Below are 18484 nucleotides of genomic sequence, written 5' to 3'. Positions count from 1 at the left end.
CATGATCTGAAATTACTTGCAAAAAACTATATAATTTTTTTCAGGTGTGAGATAATATGAATAATTTTTTTTTGTTTGAAACTACGAAGAATTATATCACTTATGACTGACTATTGCAATAATGAACATTCCTCTAGTATGCACATTTTGAATTTTTTGATTTCTGCAAAATACCAAGTGAGGGTTTATTCAGGTACATTTTCAATTGCTTTTATAGCTAAGGAATCACATTTCACACTGAAGGCACAAACTACACGTCCAAACTTGAAACCGTATTTGACCTTGCTGTCTGTTGGATTCTTCTCTATCTGATATTCCTGGACCACTACATGTCTGGTTTTCCCCTTTTTATTATAATATATAACGATCACTGAAAGAGTTTTAACAATAATTTGTCTTTTGTAGAGCTGCCTTTTCTAATGATGTAAAGGCAAGCTCTATGTTCATAGGACCACATGTACAAGATACATTACATTATTTCCCTTTTACATCTGCAAAAGTACAGAAATGTCAAAGAATCCCATCTGGATCAAAGATTAGGTTACCTGTAAAGATCATAGAAGAACCAATAAATCATACACCCAAGTTCTTTAAGTGCCTTGACTAGTCCAGATTCCAATATTAATAGCCCTGTCAGGCTATTTATAGGAAATGTATCCACAGGGATGGTAAGATGCAAAACATTTCTAAATATATCAGGTCAAATGACAATTATGCCATTAGTTAAGTTTGCCAGACAATATTTTGCCAAAGATGGTTTGCCAAAATATATTTTGACAGAAGGAAAAGGAAACATCCAAAGCATCTGCATACCAGAGTCTATAAAAGTCTCTTTGGAGTGCTGTGCCCAGTCTTGACAGAAAATTTCGAGGTAAGTGTTAGGCTCCTGTGAACTGCTGGGCAAAACATATACCTTTTTATTCCATTTAACTTCCCACAAGACTTGGATATCCACTTCTGTCATGGACTAACTCTACAAGCAGTAACTATTGTAGGTTTGAAGGCAGCATGTTTTCCTTCAAATTATATATTAGATCTGAGTATCTGTGCAATAAAAAATGACTTTTTATATTTTCAAGTAGCAGTGACCTCTGCCACCAAAATAAATAACAAAATTTAACAACTTTTCAGGAACAGGATGAAATCCAAGACTTTAAGATTTGTGGAAGGGATAACAGACAATAGTCACATTTTTATCTGTGATAATTCAAGATGAATTATCCATAGCAAGTAATTTTTAGAAAGCCACTACTTGCCATCAGAAAAAAAGAACTATTTCAGAGACTTTTAGTAGCATTAAAAAAACCCACAAAAACAGAGAGTCTGTTCTGGGAACAGCCAAATTTGCTAGAGTTTACAAAGTTGAAATAATACTGCTAAACTTCACAACATACTCTACACTTAACTGTTGTTCTGTACATGGACTCGTAGCTGGATGTCTAAGGATTAATTTTAGAGAGCTATGTGAGTATTCTCAGCCAAGACTGGGAAGTTTAAATCCAACTTTTGACTTGCTTATATCTACTTTAAAATTTCAAAAGATCAAAATGCAAGAGATCTCCTTTCTTTCGCATAAAGATGTTCATTCAGTGATACAACATATCTTGTAGCCCACAGAGGACCCTGCAGCCTGCGGCTCCTGAAGACGTGCAACGATGTCGGCTCCAGACGCTGACATGGCTGCCTTTGGCGAGGCGGCTCCTTACCTCCGAAAATCGGAGAAGGAGAGAATTGAGGCCCAGAACAAACCTTTTGATGCCAAGACCTGTGTCTTTGTGGTACATCCAAAGGAGTCCTATGTGAAGGGGAAGATCGAGAGTAAGGATGCAGGGAAGGTCACTGTCAAGTCTGAAGGGGGAGAGGTAAATAAATGCAAAATGCACAAATAAAATTTAATTCCCACTCTAGGTTCTTAGCTGACATACATACATCTCTCTATTCTGTGGCAGACCCTGACTGTGAAGGAAGATCAAATCTTCTCCATGAACCCTCCCAAGTATGACAAAATCGAGGACATGGCCATGATGACCCACCTGCACGAACCCGCTGTGCTGTACAACCTCAAAGAGCGTTACGCAGCCTGGATGATCTACGTAAGTGGCAGCAGCAGCTTCCTCTGGGCAGCCTCAGGAGCTGCTGGGCCAGGCTCAGGGCAAGGCAACGTGCTGTGTCCCTTCCTTGCAGACCTACTCGGGTCTCTTCTGCGTCACTGTCAACCCCTACAAGTGGCTGCCGGTGTACAACCCCGAGGTGGTGTTGGCCTACCGAGGCAAGAAGCGCCAGGAGGCCCCTCCACACATCTTCTCCATCTCTGACAACGCCTATCAGTTCATGCTGACTGGTGAGTTTCATGATTTTCTTTAAAGTCACTTGGCTGTAAATACTCACAAAGGAGAAAAAAAAGTCTTTTCACTGTACAATAGTTCAGTTTAATGTTGCTGGGAATGTGGATGTTCTGTCATCTCTGTAAATAGATTTTTTACTGAACATCATAATTTAGATAAAGCTTATAGAAATCAATGTTAAATTTTCATGTCCACTGTATTTGGGAGGATATGATTTAACATTGAAAATATTGTCAGATTTTCCATTCAAGAAATTTGGATATATTTTAAAGCTCTGCTTTTTCTCAGATGAAAGGATTGTTCTTTGAATGATTTGCTATGCAGGACTGAAAATCACTAGGGTGAATTTCTGTAAATAACGCTGTCTGTAAATGGAAAGTACATTAAACATTGGAGCCAATGTTTTCTATGGTAGCTTTACAAAACCTCTGGAAGCAGTCTCAGTCAGAAATTGCAGTGAAACCTGCTCAGAAAAATGATAACTTCCTTCCTCTGTCTCAATCAATTTCTTCTTATTCATTCATTATTATAAAGGAAAGAAATACCAAAGAAGGGTAGTGACAATGTTTCTAGCACTGTCTAAATATCCAGGATTTTAGGAAAGAGCAGATTGGTCAGAAATATAGATAACAATATAATAACATGTATTTTAATTTGTTAAAAGAAATCTTCTTCCATCTTTTGTCCCCAGTTATTGTATTTAAATCTGTAGCATTCAGAGTGTTAAGAAAGGTAATTGGAAGAGAATTCAATGAAAACAAACAATGTTAAATTGATGTTCGAGTAGTGTGTCTTCTCAGGATCAAAGGTGTAATATATTTACCCTTGCTGACACCTTCATAAAACATGCAGAAACTTTGTGAGTGCAAACCCAGACTGCTCCACTAAAAGTTAGTTCCCTAATTGATTAGTCTCTTCCTGGAGATTTTCCAGTTTTTATAGTGCAAAGGTTTTGTCAATGGAGTCACAATGGGAGCATAGGTTAAAAAAGCAACCAAACAAAATTGTGGAAAGCAAACTCAGCTGAAGATATAGCAAAGAGAAATATTCAATCTATTTAGGTAAGTACAAAAATTTGAATATTCTTGGCAGACTACTTTTTATGATTATGGCAGACTACTCCAGTAAAGGTTACTACATATTTATAATGTTACTTTGATTTTCTTTAGGCAATAATCAATTGGCCAACAACATAAAAACCATTCAGGAGACTTATTGATTGATCAGGAATGGTTGCTCCTATGTAATAAAGTTTATGAGAGGCACATGCTCCAGTTCAATTCAGCTTGCTGGTAGACAATTTAATCAGTAACTCTACAGAATTGATCATTAGTTGGAATAATTTCTACAAACAAAATGAATAGTATGACACGAAGGGAATAGCCAGAATAAGAAGTGCAAGTGTGCTATACTTAGCATCACCTCAGGGTCATGACATCAATTTCCCAACTGGATCTAGGAACATTAAATATTAGAAAAGGAAGAAGGGGTGAAGGTAGAAAGGTTTATTAATGGAAATAATAAAAGGTTTATTAATGCCCAGTGCTAGTGCACCTACTAAAAGCCACAGGAACAATTTTATCAATGATATTCATGACACATAATAATAATAATTTATTTTCTGCCTTGTTCACAGATCGTGAGAACCAGTCCATCCTGATCACGTAGGTACCCCCCTGCGCGGGTCCCTGCGGGGCTGCCCGGTGCCAGGGCCCCTCCTGCCTGACCACGCACCCTCTGCTTCTCTCTTGGCTTTGGCAGCGGAGAATCCGGGGCCGGGAAGACTGTGAACACCAAGCGTGTCATCCAGTACTTTGCAACAATTGCAGCCAGTGGAGACAAGAAAAAGGAGGAGCAGACCTCAGGCAAAATGCAGGTGAGGTCCCAGGGATAGAAACATGCACCTACCCATTTTCCTCGTGAACTAGATCATGACAGGAAGACATCTGTTCTAGGGGACACTTGAGGATCAAATCATCAGTGCCAACCCACTGCTGGAGGCCTTTGGAAACGCCAAGACCGTGAGGAACGACAACTCCTCACGCTTTGTGAGTTCTTGCTTTGCATAAAATCTCCCACCCTCATGGCAACACACTTGATGCCTGAACAGTTCTTCATGCAAAGGAGACCTCAGCAAAACACATCCAGGCTGATCTGCTGCTGCTTCTGCTTCACAGGGCAAATTCATCAGAATCCACTTTGGTGCCACAGGCAAACTGGCTTCTGCTGACATTGAAACTTGTAAGAGATTCTCCTGGACTGCTCCCATCCCTTCCCAAATTCCCATCTCCCTGTACACTCCCACAAGTGTCTAACTCTTTCTACCATCCTTGCCAGATCTGCTGGAGAAGTCCAGAGTCACTTTCCAGCTCAAGGCGGAAAGGAGCTACCACATCTTTTATCAGATCATGTCCAACAAGAAGCCAGAGCTAATTGGTAGGAAAAAGCATTATGACTTTTTGGGGTTGATCACTTAGGAACAGCTCCCTCTCTTACCTGATGGCAAAAGTAAACCTATGCTTTGCCTTTTCCTATTTGCAGACATGCTCCTCATTACCACCAACCCCTACGATTTCCACTATGTGAGTCAAGGGGAGGTCACTGTGCCCAGCATTGATGACCAGGAGGAGCTGATGGCTACAGATGTAAGTAACACAGCAACAAGGTACCTAGAGAGAATGTCTTGAGGGTTACATCTCTGACCCACTAAGGACACATCTTTGAATTCATTATTTTGACTGCAGAGTGCCATTGACATCCTGGGCTTCAGTGCTGATGAGAAAACGGCCATCTACAAGCTGACAGGGGCTGTCATGCACTATGGGAACCTGAAGTTCAAGCAGAAGCAACGAGAGGAGCAGGCAGAGCCTGATGGCACAGAAGGTATCAGCAAATCCAGGGGCTGATTTGTGCCCTTCTCTGCCTCCAGAGGCGATATGTTAGCCTCCAGAGGCACACTGCAGTGGCCTGAGTCCCCACATACCACAGAGAGAATTTCATTTTTGCCCCTGCTCCCTCTAACTGCAGAGGTGCTTTCCTAGTCATGGGAAGTCCCATTATTTTATCCAATGGTGGCTCCCCAAAATCATGCTGCCTGAAAGCAGAAACTTCAATTTCAACACAGGATATCTCTCTCTCTCTCTCTTGAAAATATCCAAGCACTAATAGACACTGATGGGCAATTGTGTTTTCTTTGAAATAACTCCTGCAAGCTGTGCTACCCACAAATCCCCTTCCCACAGAAAGAGAATATGCCTTGCCTTATGTCCTGCTAGTGGCTTTTGGTTGTTCTTCTGGGAAATTCCAGGTTCAAGCTCTTCCTATCCAAGCCATACTTGTTCTTGCCTTCAAAGACCACCATCAGTAGTGTCCAGAATTTGCATTGCTTCACAGGCCTTCAATATGGAATGAGATAAATCCTCTTCCATTCCTAGAACATGAACAGCAAAGTTGTTCACAACACATGAAGTACAGAGATGAACAAAGGCTTTTCTCTCTCTCCCCACCTCTAGTGGCTGACAAGGCTGCCTACCTAACGGGCCTCAACTCAGCTGAATTTCTCAAGGCCTTGTGTTACCCCCGAGTCAAGGTTGGGAATGAATACGTGACCAAAGGTCAAAACGTGACACAGGTAACATCTGACAGTCAAAAATGCACAGCTGGAAGGACCATGTCACATTTTTCTTTGCCCCTCAGAGGTAATTCCAATCCTGTCTCCTCTGCTGTAGGTGAACAATTCAGTGGGTGCCCTGGCCAAGGCAATGTTTGAGAAGATGTTCCTGTGGATGGTTGTTCGTATCAACCAACAGCTGGACACGAAGCAGCCCAGGCAGTACTTCATTGGTGTGCTGGACATTGCTGGCTTTGAGATCTTTGATGTAAGGAGCAAGGGTTTGACACCACAGTCAAGCAATGGGCAATGAGGGCTCAGGAGGACACAGGAACACACAGAGGACTAAGGCTCACACAGCTCTGAGCTAAAGGGGTGGATGCTCTTGTAGAGGCAGTGGTCTGGCAAGTTCACAGTGTGTTTCCTGTTCTGTGAATGCAGTGATGATGCAAGGACTTCTGTGTCAGAACACAACCCGCCAGATTTTTGTTCTGAGACCTGGGAAATTCTTGGGTGGGAGACTCAGGAGGTTTCTACCATCCAGCAGCTCAGAGAACTGACACCATGGGGCTCCTGAGCTTACCAAAGACTTGCAGCTGAGTACCACAGTGAAAAAGAATTGACAGTTTTGGCTTGATTTGCAAAGTAATAATGAAAGTGTCCTTCAAGGACAGTGAGTGTTAGAGTAGAAACACATAGTGGTATAGTAGGGTCGGGACCGGTATTTCAACTTCAAACAGCCTTAGGAGAATGGCAGCAAAGGCCTGCGTGTTTTGGCACACCTTGAGAACCTGTGCACATTTCCTTGCTTTGGGCAGTTCAACAGCTTTGAGCAGCTGTGCATCAACTTCACCAATGAGAAACTGCAACAGTTCTTCAACCACCACATGTTCGTGCTGGAGCAGGAGGAGTACAAGAAGGAGGGCATTGAATGGGAGTTCATTGACTTTGGCATGGACCTGGCTGCCTGCATTGAGCTCATTGAGAAGGTACCTTTCTCTTGCATGATATGATGGCTGTTGGAATTCTATGATGTTTCTGAGGCACGGTCAGCTCAGAAGGAACTCACAGGCAGACACATACCATTGGTTAAGGAAAGTACTTTTGTACTGAATTTTATTTTAGCCTGGGAAAGAGAAATGGGGAAATGCACATGTGTGTCATCAATCTTCCTCGTCTAGTCTTCAAGCATGGAAAAGTATCCTGGACTTCCACCAAAAGACTTGTAAAACAAACTGATTTCAGTCTCCTTCCTTCTCCAAAGGCTCAAATCCAAAGTCTACAGACAAAATTTGAGAAATAAATATCATATCACTTGACCTCCCCAATCTACAGAGTCCCTGGAAGCTGCTTTTCCCCATATTTTCTCTTTATCATTGCTTCCCCAATTCTACAATCGATTCTCATGTGAACTGCATAGACATTCCTACCAGTTCCATGAAGACAGGCTGCGGGGAGGCAAGAGATGGCAGAAATTAACTCCTTGACTGAGAATAACTCGTGGTAAACCCAGGCTTTCATCCAGGATGAGATGCTGCCAATAGTACAACCAGACTTTGATGTTCATAGCACTGGTTTCTTGTCATTGTCATAGAGTCACAGAATGTTTTGGGTAGGAAGGGACCATAAAGAACATTTTGTTCCAATCCCCTACCATGGTGGGGGACTCCTTCCACTAGACCAGGCAGAAGAACATCCCATCTAATGCGACATTGAACATTTCCATTAACCTTCCCTTGTAACTTCTTGTGATTTCTCCTAGCCCATGGGCATCTTCTCCATCCTGGAAGAGGAGTGCATGTTCCCCAAGGCAACTGACACCTCTTTCAAGAACAAGCTCTATGACCAGCACCTGGGCAAGTCCAACAACTTCCAGAAGCCCAAGCCAGGCAAAGGCAAGGCTGAGGCCCACTTCTCCCTGGTGCACTATGCTGGCACAGTGGACTACAACATCTCTGGGTGGCTGGAGAAGAACAAGGACCCTCTGAATGAAACCGTCATTGGGCTGTACCAGAAATCATCTGTCAAGACCCTGGCTTTACTCTTTGCCAGCTATGGTGGAGCTGATGCAGGTCAGTTTTTTTGTCGAAATTGTATTTTTTATTGTAGGACAAATTTTGTTTAGAATTAAAGCTGTAAACACTAGAAATGTAAAGTGGCTTTGTGTTTTGTAGTATCCAATATATCTTGTCCATATTATAAAACTTTTTTATTTTCTTTTATTTTCAGATGCTGGTGGTGGTGGCAAGAAGGGAGGCAAGAAGAAGGGTTCTTCTTTCCAGACTGTCTCAGCCCTTTTCAGGGTAATTAGAATATTTAATATCACCTTAAAGATAGAAAGAATTTTATTCTGAATCTGAAAGTTCTGTTTCCATTTTGGATATAACTCTTGTCATCCTTTAAAACCCTTCCCTTTCCATCCTTGTAACTTACACAATATTCCTTTTATAATGCCATCTTTGAATATTCCACAAAGATATCTAAAGTTCACCTACTTAGATGGGAGTGAGTAACTTAACAGCTATCTTCCTTAAAATCATCTCAATAGCATTCAGATATATTTCCTAGACTTTTTTTATGTATTTAGGCCGATTTTCAGTACTGACTCATAGTAAAATTTGAAAATAATAGATCAAACATAAAAAGCAAAAAGAAATTACTCCAACATTATAGGATTTTAAGACAATGACTAGATTTCAATGTGGAAAAAGATCAAAGGTTAAATTATATCAAATTTATGGCTTCTGAGGTCAGTTTTCAGTTGTCTTCTAAGGTTGAGACTGAATACTATTAAAGAGTCATTTTATATGGACTATCCCCTCCATTTAGAAACAACTTACTTAGCTGAAAAATCAGGTGCTAGTCATGCTCGATCAGGAGCATGTCATTTATTTAATATCCCCAGCACTACACCACAAGAATTACCAGCTCAAAGGAAAACTGTGAGATGATAGCCCTGTATTTGGATGAGGAGGTCAAGGAAAAGTAATGCTAACCATTATTCTGTAAAATAACTTCAAAACCAAAATTTGGGACCCTTCAGCTTCCAATTTTTCTTTAGGGAGTTCTGCAAGTTGTTTTGGAGAAGACAGGTCTGCATCCTGAAACATCAGTTTGTTACATCCACTGTTAAGATTCTACTGCTTACCCTTAATAATGTAAACTTCATTTCATGATCTCACAGGAGAATTTGAACAAGCTGATGGCTAACTTGAGAAGCACTCACCCCCATTTTGTGCGCTGTATCATCCCCAATGAAACTAAAACACCTGGTAAGGCAAGCCAAGGGGAGGAAAGCTTGAGCAGCAGAAGCTCTTCTCCTGAGTGTCAAACAGCAGAGTGGTCACTAATGGTGGTATTTGTCAGGTGCCATGGAGCACGAGCTGGTGCTGCACCAGCTGCGCTGTAACGGCGTGCTGGAAGGGATCAGGATCTGCAGGAAAGGGTTCCCCAGCAGAGTCCTCTATGCTGACTTCAAACAGAGGTGAGAGCTCTGAACCTTTCTGCCAATTCAGAGCAAGCTGAAGAGACTAATCTTCTTATAATATACTTTGAACTTTTTATTTTAAATTGGTACTGATCATACACGTAGATGTTTCACCATCAGTTTATGATGATGTGGCAGTGCTGACATCATGATTGTTTTGTACTTAGAATTACTATTAAAAGCATTTCCCATATCCTCTCCTTAGAGGGCGAACTATCTCTAGGCATGAGATTGGTTCAATGGTACAGTCTGAAAAGTTATGGTGGTGGTTTCAACGAATGAGATTTCTTAATGTTCTGCTTTCTCCTATAGATACAGAGTACTTAATGCCAGTGCTATCCCAGAGGGTCAGTTCATGGATAACAAGAAGGCTTCTGAGAAGCTCCTTGGGTCCATTGATGTAGACCATACCCAGTACAGATTTGGTCACACCAAGGTAAAAAACAAGACCTGTGTTAAAAGTTTGTCCAAACCAGTGAGAGTGGGCTCTGTCAGGGAATCAGGCACAGCACAATAACATAACAGATCTGCCAGACTAGGGGCTACTACCAGCAACTGCCCAGTCTTGATTACAAGTGCCTTGTAATCAAGGCAAGTGAGGATGACCCAGGAATGGGAGTCAGACTCAAGTGGGAGTCCACACCATCAGTGAAGTTTGTTACAATAAGAATGATCTAAGCTGAAGCCATAAAACCTTGTTTTTCAAGTCACATATAGGTAGGTAAAAAAGGCAAGACCCTAGTCATTAATTCATTGACATAGACACAGAAGTGAGATTGGTCTAATATCAAACCAAGAATTAACAGGTCATGGTAGAGCTCACCAGTGTCCATGACCAGGCATAGGAGTGGCTGAGGCTGTGGCTGAATTGGAAACCAGTACTCATGACACATAGGACAAGGACTGAATGCTTAGGGCTGAGATTATAGAAAGTCCTAAGGCCTTGGACAGAGGATATGGGAGAGGGCCCAAGGTGATACTGATCATGGCCATTAAAGTCTTTCAGCAATCTGAATGACTCTGTGCTCTGTTCTATCCTACATCACAATGACATGGTGCAACATTTAATTTCTCAAGGTGTTCTTCAAAGCTGGGTTGCTGGGACTCCTGGAGGAGATGAGAGATGACAAGCTGGCAGAAATCATCACTCGCACACAAGCCAGGTGCAGGGGCTTCCTGATGAGAGTGGAGTATAAGAGAATGGTGGAGAGGAGGTAGATATTTCTCATAATTAGTTGATTTTCATGGAACTTTACTGATGAAGTTTAAATTAATCACACCATATCCATATAATAATTGTGTAAATTTCAATTCAGAGAGTCCATCTTCTGCATCCAGTACAACGTCCGCTCATTCATGAATGTCAAACACTGGCCATGGATGAAGCTGTTCTTCAAGATCAAGCCCTTGCTGAAGAGTGCAGAGTCTGAGAAGGAAATGGCCAACATGAAGGAAGAGTTTGAGAAAACCAAGGAAGAGCTTGCAAAGTCTGAGGCAAAGCGGAAGGAGCTGGAAGAGAAAATGGTGGCCCTGGTGCAGGAGAAAAATGACCTGCAGCTCCAAGTGCAGGCTGTGAGTATCACTGTTCATTTTCCCCTGGAAAAAGAATCGTATACTGTCAGAATGCTTCTTGTCCTGCAAAGAGACTCAAAGAAAGAGCTGCTTTTCCTACATACAATAAATCCTTGATTATTTTCAGAAACATGGATACTTCCCATTAAAACTCAAAAAGGAAAAGGGAGTTTCTTAACACTGAATGAAATTATCAGCTAATTACCACGGAAGATCCTAGACGTGGCCTGGAAAGAAGCCACAGAGGTAGCTGATAGACTAGAACTTTATTGACCATGTAGTCTATAGAAAAGTGATACATTTCTTTCTCAAAAATGTGTTATCAAAAATTGAAAAGCCTCTAAGTAACAAATAATTTAAGGCTTTGTTGAGACAACCAAAGAAAAAGTGAGTAGATACAATTTCCATGAGAAAAAAAAAACAAACATGTTCCAAGCCCATACTCATGCTGAAATTATAAATTGAATTAGAATGTTCTGTTCTGCATTAGTGATTATTCTATGAGGCATTGTCATAGATAACTGCACTGGGAGACAAATTTAAGAGACACAAAAACTTTGGAATAAATATTGATTCCAAATGACAAGGTTTACCAGTAGACATCACTCAAGATCCCTCTGTTGCTGATCTTGAAGATCAGGTTCAGCTGCTACTTTTAAACCTACCTACTCTGTGATTAAAAAAGGCAGAGCAGAGAATGTTCAAAACATCAGAACCCACAAATTTCTGTCTGTCCACCAGGAAGCAGATAGCTTGGCTGATGCTGAGGAAAGGTGTGACCAGCTCATCAAAAACAAAATCCAGCTGGAAGCCAAAATTAAGGAGCTGACAGAAAGGGCTGAGGATGAAGAGGAAATCAATGCTGAGCTGACAGCCAAGAAGAGGAAGCTGGAGGATGAATGTTCAGAGCTGAAGAAAGATATTGATGACCTTGAGCTAACACTGGCCAAGGTGGAGAAGGAAAAACATGCCACTGAAAACAAGGTATGAGGTAGAACCTGTCACTCACATTCCAGAAAATGGGTTGTGTGCCATTGCAGGACATCTATAGCTAGTTCCTTTATTTATATTTGCTCCCTTCTTCTCAAAGGTGAAAAACCTGACTGAAGAGATGGCAGCTCTGGACGAGACCATTGCCAAGCTGACCAAGGAGAAGAAAGCCCTCCAAGAGGCTCATCAGCAGACCCTGGATGACCTGCAGGTAGAGGAAGACAAAGTCAATACTCTGACCAAAGCCAAGACCAAGCTGGAACAGCAAGTGGATGATGTAAGCACACAGACATAGAGCAGGAAGAGGACAGGTATGGAGTCCAAGCTGGCTGGCAGAGCCCTGATGGTCTTGTTGTGTTTAGCTGGAAGGGTCCCTGGAGCAAGAGAAGAAACTGCGCATGGACCTGGAGAGAGCAAAGAGGAAACTGGAAGGAGACCTGAAGCTGGCCCAGGACAGCATCATGGATTTGGAGAATGATAAGCAGCAGCTGGATGAGAAACTGAAGAAGTAAGTGTGGCTCTGGGGCACCTGAGTGCTGGGCTGCAGCACTTGTCTTGTTTCTTTGTGCTCTAATACGGTTCACTTGTCCCAAAGGAAAGACTTTGAAATCAGCCAGATCCAGAGCAAGATCGAGGATGAACAGGCTCTGGGCATGCAATTTCAGAAGAAGATCAAGGAGCTGCAGGCAAGTCTCTGTGCCTTTTGCCCTGCCTTGCTCAGGCTCAGCTCAGGCAGGAGGAGGGCACGGCTGTGAAGGGTCCCTGCTGTTCTGCAGGCCCGCATTGAGGAGCTGGAGGAGGAGATTGAGGCAGAGCGAACCTCTCGCGCTAAAGCAGAGAAGCATCGCGCTGACCTGTCCAGGGAGCTGGAGGAGATCAGTGAGCGCCTGGAAGAAGCAGGAGGGGCCACAGCAGCTCAGATTGAGATGAACAAGAAGCGTGAGGCAGAGTTCCAGAAGATGCGCCGTGACCTGGAAGAGGCCACGCTGCAGCACGAAGCCACGGCTTCTGCCCTGCGCAAGAAGCACGCGGACAGCACAGCTGAGCTGGGCGAGCAGATCGACAACCTGCAACGCGTGAAGCAGAAGCTGGAGAAGGAGAAGAGTGAGCTGAAGATGGAGATTGATGACTTGGCCAGCAACATGGAGTCTGTCTCCAAAGCCAAGGTATGGAGTTGCAGGAGAAAATGCTCACAGGGACAAAGTGTGGCAAATAAGCTGCCTCTGCAACACTCATTCCCAGAAACAAAATCTTCATATTGACAATAAGGCAGAGCACAGATCATCATCTCTTTTCCTTTCCTGTGTTTCCTCTCTAGGCCAACCTGGAGAAGATGTGCCGCACGCTGGAAGATCAGCTGAGTGAGCTTAAAACTAAGGAGGAGCAGAATCAGCGCATGATTAACGACCTCAATACACAAAGAGCTCGTCTGCAGACAGAGTCAGGTGAGACATCCTCATCCCCAAATTTCTGTGGCAGTACCTGCACGCCCTGAGTGAGCCAGAGAGTACAAGGTGGCAACTGGTATAAGTTCTCCAGGCCATTACAGCTTACATGGCTTTACAAGCAGAAGGTGTCGTAGGAGTAACAGCGTGCATCCTTTTTTCCCTTTTCTTTTCCAGGTGAATTTTCCCGCCAGGTGGAGGAGAAAGATGCTCTGATCTCTCAGCTGTCTAGGGGCAAGCAAGGATTTACCCAACAGATTGAGGAACTCAAGAGACATCTAGAGGAAGAAATCAAGGTCTGGAAGTACTCTAGAATCCACAGCCTACATCACCCCCAAAACCATCTGCAGAATACTGACTGGCGCTAGACTGCTTCAGTGTTCTTTCCCCACACACACATAAGCCTGAAGGGAACAGTACTAATGCACAACCCTTCACTCTACCACAAGGGAGGGAAGGAAGTAGAATGCTGTATGTGCTGGAGGAAGTATTCCACATGAGATTCTTCCATGAGATTCTGAAGATCCTCTAAGACAGGATTCAGCCACACATGTGTGAACATATATACAAACAGCAGATTACTGTCCCAAGAGTCACAAATGCATCCTGATGCTCCAGAATATGTCAACGAGAGCTTCACCAGCTCCAAGCTATACATTTGCCTAATAATTCATTTCAATTTCACTTTCAAGTTCACAGTCAAGAGGGATTTAAAGATAAGTATTCAAGTTTGCCAAACCCAATGTCCCCACAGGCGAAGAACGCCCTGGCCCACGCCCTGCAGTCCGCTCGCCACGACTGTGACTTGCTCCGGGAACAATATGAGGAGGAGCAGGAGGCCAAGGGGGAGCTGCAACGAGCCCTGTCCAAAGCAAATGGTGAAGTGGCCCAGTGGAGAACCAAATACGAGACGGACGCGATTCAGCGCACGGAGGAGCTCGAGGAGGCCAAGTACGTGGGGAAGCAGAATGGGAAATGACAGGAGAAGACTGAAAATAGACACGGGAAATTTGAATTTCTGAGGGTGGGTTAAGATAAGAATGGGAGTGAAGCAAGGACATACTGTCATTGTAAAAAAAGGAGGGAGAGAGAGAAAAAGAGAGATTGGAACTAGAAAACAGGCTTTAGAAGTGCTAAAAGAGGCCTAATCCTTCCATGGTGATAGGACAAAGCAAAGTATAGATCCATACATATCTGTGAAAAGTGCACAGTTCAAAACCCTTAAAGTGACCAGCTGACCTCTCATGACAAGTATAGAACTGACATCTTTCCAGGCTCTGATGTGCAACTGTGCTTGTTGCCTCCCAGGAAGAAGCTGGCCCAGCGCCTGCAGGATGCAGAGGAGCATGTTGAGGCTGTCAATGCCAAATGTGCCTCCCTGGAAAAGACAAAGCAGAGGCTGCAGAATGAAGTGGAGGACCTGATGATTGATGTGGAGAGATCCAATGCTGCCTGTGCTGCTCTGGATAAGAAGCAGAAGAACTTTGACAAGGTCAGTTGGCCTCCAGCACCAGCACTCCTGGCCAGAGCAGGGCCCTGTGATGGCCACAGCCCTTCTCACCCCCCGTTTCTCTTCAGATCCTGGCAGAATGGAAGCAGAAGTATGAGGAAACGCAGGCTGAGCTGGAGGCCTCGCAGAAGGAGTCGCGCTCTCTGAGCACGGAGCTGTTCAAGATGAAGAATGCCTATGAGGAGTCCTTGGACCACCTGGAAACAATGAAGCGGGAGAACAAGAACTTGCAGCGTAAGTCCCTGGCCCTCTGCTCCTCCCTGGCCTTTCTCACTATCAGCCATTCCCACCATTGTTCATGGCTCTGTGCCTGCAGGTCTGCAGAGATGCCTGTCCCCTTGGTGGGACAGAGCCCTTCCCATTCTGCTCTGTGCCTGACCATGCCATTGATCTTTGTTCCCACAGAGGAGATTTCTGACCTGACGGAGCAGATTGCGGAGGGAGGAAAGGCCATTCATGAGCTGGAGAAAGTCAAGAAGCAGATTGAGACGGAGAAATCCGAACTGCAAGCCTCCCTGGAGGAAGCTGAGGTACAGACAAGGCTGTACCAATAATGGCCCCACCACGAGTATGGGTGTAGTCCTTTGGAGAGAGAGCAGGATCTAAGCCTTCCTTTCATATGGAACTGCATGAAAGATTATTTTGAAAGTAAAACATTCTTTGTGCTGAATTGTGCAGGCCTCCCTGGAACATGAGGAGGGGAAGATCCTGCGCCTGCAGCTTGAGCTCAACCAAGTGAAGTCTGAGATTGATAGGAAGATAGCAGAGAAGGACGAGGAGATTGACCAGCTGAAGAGAAACCACCTGCGAGTCGTGGACTCGATGCAGAGCACCCTGGATGCTGAGATCAGGAGCAGGAATGAAGCCCTGAGGCTGAAGAAGAAGATGGAGGGAGATCTGAATGAAATGGAGATCCAATTGAGCCATGCCAACCGCCAGGCTGCAGAGGCACAGAAGAACCTGAGGAACACCCAGGCTGTGCTCAAGGTCTGTTCAGCAGAGCTACAAAAAGAGAAATGCAATTCATGACATTTTTACCATTCAAGCACCCATTGATGCCTGGTAATCCCACTTGTCTCTCTTTCCAGGACACCCAGCTGCACCTGGACGATGCTCTCAGGACACAGGATGACCTGAAGGAGCAGGTGGCCATGGTGGAGCGCAGAGCAAACCTGCTGCAGGCTGAAGTTGAGGAGCTCCGTGCAGCCCTGGAGCAGACGGAGCGGTCGAGGAAATTGGCTGAGCAGGAGCTTCTGGATGCCACTGAACGTGCACAGCTCCTCCACAGCCAGGTAAGATGCTGTTGGAAATTTTTCCCATTCACAGGTTATAACAAAGACTGAAATTGTTATTCATCTTTTAAGTGATTCCTGTGTAAACATTTGAAGAAACGTGCTGCAATATGTCCCCTCCATCCAGCCCTCAATATCTGGTTTACTGCTCTGGTGCTAAAGAAGTCTCTTGCACTAAAGTCTTTCCTAAACCATAGCCACATTTTCAGGCCTTGATGTGGAGGCATTTGGCCTGACAGTAGGAATCTTGTCTTTCCTGTTGCACAGAACACCAGCCTGATCAACACCAAGAAGAAGCTGGAAACAGACATTTCCCAGATCCAGAGTGAAATGGAGGATACCATCCAGGAAGCCCGCAATGCTGAGGAGAAGGCCAAGAAGGCCATCACAGATGTGAGTTGGGCGCTCCTGGCATTGCTGATGGTGAATGTACTCTCCCCAAAATATCTCCAGCCCAAAAATGGCTTTGACCCTTTGTTCTGATCAGGCGGCCATGATGGCAGAAGAGCTGAAGAAGGAGCAGGACACCAGTGCCCACCTGGAGAGGATGAAGAAGAACCTGGACCAGACGGTGAAGGACCTGCAGCACCGTCTGGAAGAGGCCGAGCAGCTGGCACTGAAGGGAGGGAAGAAACAACTCCAGAAGCTGGAGGCCAGGGTGTGTAGGGCTGGGGCTGTGCCTGAGTGAGTGTGTCCCTCCTTGGAGAGACATTGGCAGGGCAGCTGCAGGGCTGGGCTTGTCCTTGCAGGTGCGGGAGCTGGAAGGGGAGGTTGATGCTGAGCAGAAGCGCAGCGCTGAAGCCGTGAAGGGTGTGCGCAAGTACGAGCGCAGGGTGAAGGAACTCACCTACCAGGTAAGGCAGGAGCTCTCCTGCTCTCACTGGGCTTTCTCACAGTGAGTCACATTTTGCACACACCATCCCCATGGGGAATTGTTAACCTCCCATGATGCAAAATCAAGAATTGACTCTCTAATCTGTTTACCAACTGCTTTAGTCTGAGGAAGACAGGAAGAATGTGCTGAGGCTGCAGGATCTGGTGGACAAGCTGCAAATGAAAGTGAAATCCTACAAGAGACAAGCTGAGGAGGCTGTAAGTATCGCTTGGTGAATGGGCAAAAATTCCATTGGGGAGGACACACATTGAATACGTCTGAATACCAGGAGGAAGGGTAAAGAAACTCCTGAGACACAACTGTTATGGCCATGCTGTTTTGCTGTAGTTTCATGAGGCTTTGGTGAGCTCTGGGCACTCTGCAGTCAGAGACATTCATTAAGGGAAGATCTGCAGCCTTTTTCACACAGGAGTCTTGAGTAAACAAACCAGGGGCCACACCCAGTGACTGACAAGTTCCTGAATCTCTGCTAATAATAAGCAGCAGAAGGCTTCCTGGTCTTCTTAACCCTATAATTCATACAGACAAGTAGTTTGAGAATAAGTACAGAAATGATAAATTGAAGGGATGAAATTGATTCTCCCGTGTGACACAGTCCTGGTGAAGCTTGTCCCAGTAGGGTCCTGCGAAGGGGAGGATGAGGAGCTGTGTGTGAGGCTGATGTGTGAGCAGTGGTGGGAGGGGAATGGAGATTTGCAGCCCCACAAGGCTGACTTGCAGCAGGAGTCAAACCCCTACCCTGTGCTCCTGAGCCCTGATTGGCTCTGCTCTCACAGGAGGAGCTGTCCAATGTGAACCTGTCCAAGTTCCGCAAGATCCAGCACGAGCTGGAGGAGGCCGAGGAGCGGGCTGACATTGCAGAGTCACAGGTCAACAAGCTCCGAGTGAAGAGCCGTGACATGCATGGCAAGAAGATAGAAGAGGAAGAGTGATGATGTCACAAGGCATCAAAGTGACCTGAGGGATGCACAAAATGTGAACCCTCTCTCACTGTCTTCCAGATTTGATATTTGCAACCAGCTCAATACATAGGCAATAAAGAGTAGATTCATTTGCATTCACATCATGAGTGGTTATTTGTTTTTGTTTTTTACGGGTGAGGTCTTTATCACCATTAGTCTTTGGACACAGTTTTGCCTTATAAAACCTTTGTGTAACTTTGTGGTGGTACAGCATTTTATCATCTAATTTCCAAATTATTATCCCTTTAATAACACTTTAGCCAATGAGCAATGAAAACTTCTTACTCACATAAGTGATCCTGAAAGACACAGAGTGAAAGAGAAAAGTTGGTTTTGCTGTTGCCTGTGTTGGTCAAGCAGCTGTTGAGTAAGTCAG

The 18484-nt window shown here is 44.4% G+C and overlaps 1 protein-coding gene across 1 annotated transcript; it reads left to right on the top strand.

The window, feature by feature from the left end:
* The first annotated feature begins 733 nt into the window (after positions 1 to 733).
* LOC134428815 (myosin heavy chain, skeletal muscle, adult) lies at positions 734 to 18207 on the top strand. The gene is made up of 39 exons (XM_063175814.1): positions 734 to 871; positions 1611 to 1862; positions 1950 to 2093; positions 2185 to 2341; positions 3982 to 4009; positions 4107 to 4221; positions 4301 to 4393; positions 4523 to 4586; positions 4683 to 4781; positions 4887 to 4990; positions 5090 to 5228; positions 5858 to 5976; positions 6074 to 6223; positions 6774 to 6944; positions 7718 to 8027; positions 8185 to 8258; positions 9140 to 9227; positions 9322 to 9439; positions 9755 to 9878; positions 10520 to 10656; positions 10759 to 11014; positions 11756 to 11998; positions 12105 to 12281; positions 12367 to 12512; positions 12600 to 12690; positions 12781 to 13170; positions 13323 to 13449; positions 13627 to 13745; positions 14204 to 14400; positions 14758 to 14941; positions 15028 to 15193; positions 15365 to 15489; positions 15638 to 15946; positions 16048 to 16251; positions 16519 to 16644; positions 16739 to 16909; positions 17001 to 17105; positions 17248 to 17343; positions 17923 to 18207. Exons 2-39 carry the CDS (start codon positions 1656 to 1658, stop codon positions 18076 to 18078), a joined length of 5829 nt encoding a protein of 1942 aa, XP_063031884.1. The 5' UTR covers positions 734 to 871; positions 1611 to 1655; the 3' UTR covers positions 18079 to 18207.
* Positions 18208 to 18484: the final 277 nt, after the last annotated feature.

Source organism: Melospiza melodia, chromosome 24, assembly GCF_035770615.1.
Source record: "Melospiza melodia melodia isolate bMelMel2 chromosome 24, bMelMel2.pri, whole genome shotgun sequence".
Taxonomy (NCBI): domain Eukaryota; kingdom Metazoa; phylum Chordata; class Aves; order Passeriformes; family Passerellidae; genus Melospiza; species Melospiza melodia.
This window is presented reverse-complemented; position numbering and strand designations above follow the sequence as displayed.

Bases quoted from the DNA above. Each gene is read 5' to 3' on its own strand.
- LOC134428815 (XM_063175814.1), top strand. From the start codon at position 1,656: ATGTCGGCTCCAGACGCTGACATGGCTGCCTTTGGCGAGGCGGCTCCT. The intron at 4,782-4,886 runs GTAGGAAAAAGC...TCCTATTTGCAG, and splicing joins CAAGAAGCCAGAGCTAATTG to ACATGCTCCTCATTACCACC. The intron at 11,999-12,104 runs GTATGAGGTAGA...TTCTTCTCAAAG, and splicing joins AACATGCCACTGAAAACAAG to GTGAAAAACCTGACTGAAGA.